This window comes from Vulpes lagopus, chromosome X, assembly GCF_018345385.1.
Source record: "Vulpes lagopus strain Blue_001 chromosome X, ASM1834538v1, whole genome shotgun sequence".
Taxonomy (NCBI): Eukaryota; Metazoa; Chordata; class Mammalia; order Carnivora; family Canidae; genus Vulpes; species Vulpes lagopus.
This window is the reverse complement of record NC_054848.1, coordinates 118,519,270-118,527,584: the sequence shown is the minus strand read 5'-3', so window position 1 is coordinate 118,527,584 and position 8,315 is coordinate 118,519,270. Positions and strand designations below refer to the sequence as shown.

General features: G+C 54.1%; 1 protein-coding gene across 1 annotated transcript; it reads right to left on the bottom strand.

Moving 5' to 3' along the window:
* Nucleotides 1-2,442: 2,442 nt before the first annotated feature.
* On the bottom strand, nt 2,443-7,289 carry GPR50 (G protein-coupled receptor 50). The gene is made up of 2 exons (XM_041740531.1): nt 7,103-7,289; nt 2,443-4,136 (listed from the first exon to the last, which is right to left on the bottom strand). The coding sequence occupies exons 1-2, from the start codon at nt 7,287-7,289 to the stop codon at nt 2,443-2,445; spliced, it is 1,881 nt and encodes a 626-aa protein (XP_041596465.1).
* Between the last annotated feature and the right edge of the window lie 1,026 nt (nt 7,290-8,315).

Here is an 8,315-nt window from a genome sequence, read left to right as displayed (position 1 = left end):
AGGAGCAGAGTGTGGAACAAAGTTGTAAAAAAATATGTATAGTTTTCTCTCTCCTCCCCTCACCTCTCAGAAGTCTGTACTCCTTGACCCCCTTGGAGAATAGTAGTTTAGAGCATTGGCTCACAGCACCCTTGGTTTGAATACTTGCAATCTCACCCAGGGCAAAGCTCCTTGGGTGGTGGCTGAGAGGGACACCTGGAAAACATGGCAGGAGATACTGGCTATAGACCAGTTTGTGAGCTGGGAAGGAAATACCCTTTCGGGGTGTCCAGGAATATTTGGCAAAAGTTTCACACAGGGAGTCAGCCTAAAGTCCAGCAGTCATTCTGTGGGGCTCAAACACCACTGTCATTTGGGCACGGAAAGTTAAGATGACCTCAGTTTATACTCAGTCTGGCTAAACCTGGACAGAATGGTTACATGTGTATAACTCTGTGTCTATGTATATGTACACGTTTAAGTGTACATTTTTTCTTGACAAAATTGTTATCCTAATGTATGTTATTTTGAACCCATTTTTATTTTTGCAGAGCACCTTATTTTGGGCATTTCGTTGTCATCAGAGGTTCTTCTGAGACTATGTTCCTGAGGTCAGGGAACCTTGCCCAGTGGCTGGGGTCTTGCCACCCATCTTCCAGCTAGAAAAGAAACCACCTGTCCTCCTGCATCCCACTTCTGTGCCTCCCCTCACTGGCTCATGAGCTCTGTTGCTTGGTCCCAACAGGCTCTGGGGTTGTGACATTATCGGGGTCTGGCTTCATGCCTTTGATGGGGGTAAAAAAGGGATGTTTTCAGAAGCCATGGCAGGCAAGATCCAGAAGTCTAAGAGCAGGCAAGTGAGGTCATCCATTGTCACCACACACGCCAAACCCAGGGAGCCCCTCCTCCCCCTCACCCCACCCCAACCTGGCCAGTTTGCTGAGCCAAGAAACTGGGCAGAGTGGTGGTCATATGACTTACCGTGGGGTACAACTAGGTCATAGAAAGGATGGCACTTGTACCCAAGTCTTCTGATCCCCCAGGGTCAATGCTTTTCCACCCACCTCCTGACTCTCCCCACAAGGAATCCGGTGGAGGAAGTGAATTTATCAACAATTCACACACCAAAGCCACAAAAACACTTTTATTTCATTGCTAACACAAATACAGAATCAAATTAAGGCAGTATAATACATATCCACTCATCCTTACAAGCTTTTATACAGTAAACTTTGCTTTAAGTTGTTGGTTTGAATCAATAGCTGAAATTTTTATTAAACAATTTTTTTTCTTGAATTCTAGACAAAAATCTTTTCCCAGGCTATCAGGTGTGCTGATACAAGACATGTACAACTTAAGGTCGTGTATCACAAAAACTCAGCCAAAGGTAGTGGGATTGGCTGGTGTGGCATCTTTTCCTCCTGCCTCCGTCCCTAGCTGCAAGCCTGACAGACAAGGGAGGAGAGCACGACTTCTGATGACCAGCTATATTATCTTGAATTCCCTTCTGAATGAAAAAAAATGTAAAAATTGATTATGTAGAAACATCAGGTTGTCAAAGAATCTGAGATAAAGGGTAGTTATGAATTATAATATTAAGTACATGAAGATAATTTATCCTGGCAACCAGAAATTTGGGTTTTAGGAGAAGAAACCAGTTTATGAGTGGATTTGTTTCTCTGGAACTAAATGAAAGAAAATTTTGGCAAATGCTTAAAAAGGTAAGTGACTACAAACAAGGTAAAAACAGCTCATTCTTTGCACTCCCATTTGACTATAAAAATCAGCACCAAAGTTTGAATTTTCATAAGTTAGAAAGAATTACGTTTGATCATATCTTTCCTTTTGCAATTTGAACTCATAGGCTGAAAAATGTACTTTAATAAGAGCTTATCAAATTGTGTTCTTCAGATATGGATCATATCTTGTTGAAATTTAGAAAAGAAACCATTTCAAGTACTTGCACTTTATCAAAACTACCTTTCTGACTGCCATTAAAAGTACAATATAGAGTTACACACTTAAAAATGTAAAGCTTTGCATTCACATTTACTTACAGAAGCACTCCTCCCTCACCCCTGGGTGGGGGGATGAGAGAAGAAAGCAGGAACAGGGAGGAGAGGGAAGAAAGGGGGACATGGGAGTGGGGGAAAGTCAAAGTCTAAAATTTCAAGGATCACTGTTGGCTCAAGGTCAACTATAGGAAGAAAAGGAGGCTCAGAACAGATGTCAAACTTGGGGGAAATTTGGTCTCTAAAATAGCAAGCGCACACACGCGCACAAACACACTTTCTCAGAGTATGTGATGTAAAGGAGTACGCCTACAGAGTGGATGTAGCTTACACCATGTCTGTGGGTCTGTGTGTGCCTGTGTGCAGGTGCAGTAAGTTGTGTCACTTTGAATTACATATGCTAAACAAACTTGAAAGTGGACCACTACTTGACCACCCCTAAGAGCATGTTTCACACATCCATTTCATCAGAATCAGCTTCAACATCAATAACCACAATCTTATGATAATCAGTGGTGGTGGTGGTGGTGGTCACAGTGGGGTCAGGAAGGTTGGCGGCGGCGGCAAGCTCCAGTGGGCTGGCAGCAGGCTTGGGGGACGCACTGGGAGGGCTGCAGACAGGCTCAGGGAGGTCAGCGACATCACACTCAACGTGGCCAACAGCAGTGGTCTCAGGGCAGCTGGAGGCAGTGAGCTCACGGTGGCCAGCGTTGGCAGGCTCTGGGGGGCTGGCGATCGCTGGCTGGGGGGAGCTGGCGGCAGCAGGCTCAGGATTATCAGCAGTGGTGGGCTCAGGGTGGGTGGCAGCAGGCTTGATGTAGCCTGTTGTGGGCTTGTGGGGGCTGGTGGCAGGGCTCAAGGCAGCCTTGGAATGGCTGCCAGCAGGAATGTGGTGGCCAGTGACAGGTTTAGGGTGGTTGGAGGCAGCCTTGAAATGGACAGAGTCAGCCTTGAAATGGACAGAGGCAGGCTTGAAATGGACAGAGTCAGCCTTGAAGTGGACAGAGGCAGGCTTAGGATAGACAGTGGCAGACTTGGGGTGGCCAGAGGCAGGCTTGGAGTGGCCAGAGGCGGGCTTGGAGTGGCTAAAGACGGACTTATGGTGGCTAGAGGCAGACTTGCGGTAGGCAGAGGCAGACCTGGAGTGGCCAGAGGCCGGTTTGGGATGGCCAGAGGCACGCTCAGGTCGGCCAGCTGCAGCATCACCAGGCAGTGGAACATTCCGGACATTCATCGGTATCTCCTCCACAGCAGGACAGGCACGGGCAGGTTCTTGTTCATGGGCTTGTTCGCGGGCTTGGTCGCGGGCGCGGGCGCGGGCACGGGCGAGGGCACGGGCCTCCCGAGTCTCACGAATATCAGTGATGAGGCCAGAGACGAACAGGATAGGGTGCCGCATGGCATGGAAGATGGTCCAGTACTCTCTTCGGAAATTCTCATTGAGGAGCCCGTAGATCACAGCGTTGAGGCAGCTGTTGAAGTAGGCTATGAAGTAGGCTGCAAGATAAAGCCAGTTGGGGATCTTGCCTGCCATCTCCTTCGGACTGACAGCCACCAAGACAGTGAGCACGTTGATAGGGCACCAGCACACTGCAAAGAGGAGGAAGATCACAAACATGGTTAGAAAATTGCGAACCTCAGCAAGCTGGTTGTCAGGATTCTGTCCGGCCGGGTCACGGGCTGCCAGCACTTTGGTCCAGATCCTCATGTAGCAGAAGCCCACGATGAACAGAGGGAGGACGAAGTGGATGCAGACGATGGTCACAGCAAAGGCAGGGTTGTTCAGGTAGTTGAAGATGCAGGTGTAGGTGCGAGGATCATACTCGATGGTGCCGATGTACATGTTGGGCAGGACAGCCAGGACGGTCATGATCCAGGTGATGATCAGGTAAATGCAGGTGTTGCGCACACTGAAGATCCGCTCGTACTGGAGGCTGTGACAGATGTAGCAGTAGCGGTTGATGGCGATTGCCATGATGTTGAAGATAGAACCGACCACACTCAGCCCGGTGATGAATCCGACCATCTGGCACTGCAGTTGGCTCAGATCCCAGCCCCCAATGGCCATGGCATGCAGCATCAGAGGGTAGGGGTAGATGGCCACCAACATATCGGCCACGGAGAGGCTCACGACGAAGATGTTGCCTGAAAAACATATCAGAGAGGGGAGGGGAAGGAAACAGAGAAAAATAGATGGTCACGTATGGAAATCAATGAAGTGAAACTGGAGGGAAAAAGCCAGCCGAAGTGGTGACAATTTACAATTCTAGAATTCTTTTAAAGAAGTAGTCTTGAAAAAAATAAAAAATAAATAAAGAAGTAGTCTTGGGTTTTCTTATTTTCACATACAGGCATGCACAAGCAGGTTTGGGGGACCTGTCGTTTGTGCAGCTTTTTCCTTTCAATGTCATGTCTGTTTTGAGAAAAAAAAAAGCAATTTATGACAGAAAGCAGTAAGCACAGAAGCCCTCTGAGGAGCCCTTCAAACTCACACAGGGACATGCTGCCACCATCTTAGACAAAAACAAAATACAAACTTTTTTCCCTGGGGGGGGTGGATAAGGAGAGAAGGGGGAGGGGCGCAGAGGCGAGCTCCGGAAAGCTGGGGGTAGGAAGTGGCTGGAGGTATGGGGGGAAGGGAAGAGATTGGAGGGATGTCAGGAAGCTTCAACCACCACCCCCGACACCCCCCCCAAAAAATGAATGAGCCTCTCTGCCTTCTCTGGCCCTGCATTGCTTTTACAACGCAAACATGTCTAAGGAGAACAGTCCGAGAAAGGGCGCTAGAGGCCGTCGTCTTCTTAAGAAAACGCGATCAGACAATAATCTACGACCAAGCCCAGTAAGTACTTACCATTTCCGAGGTAGGCAAAGGGTGAAAACTGAGGGGAAGGAGGGGACGCCCTGTAAAATTTAGTCTGAGACCAAAAAAGTGCGTAGGGAGAAAAGCAATCAGGAAAATCCCTGCAAGGATTCGCAAAAGTGCCCGCTACCTGCGGGTCCAGCGCAGAGCCGCGCACCCGCGCGTTCGACTCCCGGTGTAAGAGCTCCCGCCCCTGCACAGAACTTTACTGGAGCCTGTGGCTAAACAGGAAAGTCAAGGGGGGGGGGCCGGCCCTCACTCCTGTTTTGTAGGGCAGCGGTAGGAACGTTTCTGCAAAAAGCCTTTCCAAAAGAAAGGAGGAAGAGGCCAAAGGCAGGCGCAGAGCCCCCCTTTTTTGGAAACTCCTCGTTGCTAATTAGCATTGGTGTGGCGACATATTGCACTTCATCTTGGACTAGGAGAAAATGGGCACTTTTTAAAAAGGCAAAGGAATGGTTCCCTCTACTCTCCTGCCAGGGCAGCCAAGGCGTGGCCTCAGCGCTTTCTACCCAGAGGTTCTTTCTAGGGTTTTCTCTCAAAGAAATGAATTGGGTGATGGAGAGTGGGAAAGACAGAGGGAAAAGCCTTAAATACAAAACCACAACAACCATAAAAACCTTTATTTGAATTAGAGAAGGAAAGAAAGGAGAAGGGGAAAGGGGGGGGAGGAAGAAGAAGAAAAGTAAAGAAAGAAAATGGGCTACGCAGGTGGTCCCCGGGGCTCCGTGGTTCCTTGGGACCGCACTGCTGGCGCGAAGGTGAGGTCCAAGCGTGCGGCCCCACGTCTCCAGGGGACCAAAAAGAAATCAAACACGCCCACCAGTTTAAAAGAAAACTTTTAATGACTGTGTGCCCATCAGTGAATTTTGAAACTTAGATGGTAGTTGGGATTCCTCATCCCGGCAGACTAATCCCCCCGAGACTGGCGGCCTCCTCTCCCCCGAGCCCCGCCCGCTGGGTCCAGCGGGTACCCGACCCTCTCACCCCGCCCCCTCTCCCCCCTCGTCCCCCCCACCCCCGGCCCCAGACAGCCGGGACCCCAGCAGCAGAGACCCCGGACGCCGACCCCTCCCTCCTGGGACCCGAGCGCGGAATTCAGGCCCCTTTGCCCCTCCTCTCCCCTCCTCTGCTTCCCCTCCCCTCCCGGGCCCGTCTCCCGCCCAACTTGCAAAAGGGGCTCCCCGCTCTGCAACGTCTGCCGCCTCGCCCCCCCCAGCCCCCCACAGACCGCGGCTCCCAGCAGCCTCCCACGCCCCCCCAGCCCGGATCGCACCCCCCCTCCCGTCGGCACCGGCTGGCAGCGAGGGGATTCTCGGCCGCCGCGCCACCCCGTCCCAGCTCCCCGCGCTCTCAGCGCTCTCCGCGTCTCCCGCCACCCCCTCTGAGCTCCCCCGCGACCCTCCCGCCATCCCCGCCCGGCTCTGCAGGCTTCTAGCCCCCCGCCCGCGCCACACGCCAGGCTCCAGGGCCTCTCCTCTGCCCCGCCCGGAGACCCCCCAGCACCCCCGCTTACGGACTTCGCGATCTCCGCCGCAGCTGCCGTCGCTGCCACCGCCTGCTGCGCGCAGCCCTCCGCTCTGCTCTCTCCGCCGTGCGCCCTGGGACGGGCGGACGGAGCTCGGCTCCCGCGGGCTCAGACCACCCTGCTCCACGCTCAGGCGCTACGGTCTGGGCTCCGCCGCCCGGGAGCCGCCCGGGAGCCCCGGGGCCGCGGCAGCGGGGGCTCCGCTGGCTCGGTGCGAGGCCGCTGAGCTGCGCTCCTGTAGGCGCCGCCGCAGCCGCCGCAGCCGCCGCAGCCGCCGAGAACTTAACTTTCCCGGAGCGGGTCGCAACCCCGCGGCTCCCTCCGCATCATTTCGACCCGCGCTGCCCTGGCGCGGCCACCTCTGCGGCGTCTGGCTCGGCGTGCTGTCCCCAGACGGTGGCCGCACTCTCGGCTCGGGTGCCGGCTCTCTCCGCATCACGTCTCCAACGGGGCAGGGCTCCGAGGTCTACCGCGCACCGCGGGAACCCGGGCTTTGATCTTGGACGCCAAAAGCTAATTTCCTGAGCTCCCTCGGCCTTGAGAAGCTCTAAATTAATGGGGCCCCGGCATAACATCACCGCCCAGGTTCGCAGGGAATTTGGGGATACGGACGTTCGTTGTGAGGGCCCTGTCCCGGGGTTTGCTGTCTCACGCGCCCGAACTAATGCCCTAGGGGGTGGCAAGTGGCTGAATGCCGGGTAGGAAGAAGGAAGGGTGGCTTACCAGAATTTCGAAGCTTCTTGTTCTTTGTCACAGCTAAGATGACCATGGAGTTGCCGATCAGGTCTACGACGATGGTGATAACCATTGCGCAGAACATAAAGATGATGAGAGCCGGTGGGTAGTCTGGCTGCGGCAGCTTACAGCCGATGCAGCCGTATGGGGTGGGAACTGCCAGGGTAGGCCCCATGTTGCGGCCGGAGCCCGTTAGGATCTCCCAGCCGGTCAGGACCGCGAACACCTGCTCTGTCACCAGGAGCTCTGGAGCTTCGGGAGAGATGCTTCCCCTTCGAGAATCAGAGAGCGAATGACAGCATCCCGCCCCTCTCCGATGAGCTTTTAAAGCCTCAAGAGGTGGCTAGCCCCACCCCAAGTCCCTCCCCCCGACCAATCAGAACTCCCTGAACACCCCCGCTTTGGTCTCCAACTCTTCTCGGACAAATCCACTGCGAGGTGTCGTCTTGCTTCCGACTGCCTTGTTTGTGCTTCCCCTCTAACTGCTCCTCCCCATCCCCCAGGTACCTTGCTTCGTGACAAGCTCGGAGTCCACCTCCCCGCCCCCGGCCACTGCGCATCCGTTTCTAGCAAGTTCTTCCCCCTCTCCCTACAAAGCAAACACCCAGAAAAACGTTGCAAAATGCAGGGCAGGGGCATGGAGTATCTCTAGCATTCCAGTTGCAACCCACGCCAGTCTGTAGCCACCCCCCCCCCCCAGTAGAGTGTGAAGGGGAGCCAGTGGTCCTTGAACCCTCGATATGCACCCCTGCAGTGTCCCCGAAAGGTTCATCCCACTCCAGGCGCTCTTGCCTTTCAGAGCCTTCTGCACCTCGTGGGGAACAGGGGACAGCTGCCCAGAGCTTCCATCCTCAGTCTGGATGACCAGTCTCTAGGGAACTTCTCTCTCCTCCACTGCCTGCCAGAAGCCAGTTGGCTCCCTTAGCGGCAGCAGCGAGTGACCGCTCAGAGGATCCCGGACTTGCGCTCCATGGAGGGAGATGTCCCCTGCGCTGGGCTCTGGAAGCAGGGAGTGAGTCTGCACTCTGGGTGTGAAGGGAGGTAGCTGGTGGCTATTTGTCCCAAACTTTGGGGCAAGGGAGAGCAGGAGCTGATCCCCTTCCCCGCTGCCGAGCGCCCTGGCTGCGGGAGCTCAGAGATTACTTTGGGGCAAAGTAAAGGGGGCAAGGAAACCCTTCTCTTGGGCTGCCGCTCCTCCAAG

Coding starts and splice junctions, on each gene's coding strand:
- GPR50 (XM_041740531.1), bottom strand. CDS start 7,289: ATGGGGCCTACCCTGGCAGTTCCCACCCCATACGGCTGCATCGGCTGT. Junction 4,137..7,102: donor CAAGAAGCTTCGAAATTCTG/GTAAGCCACCCT, acceptor TATGTTTTTCAG/GCAACATCTTCGTCGTGAGC.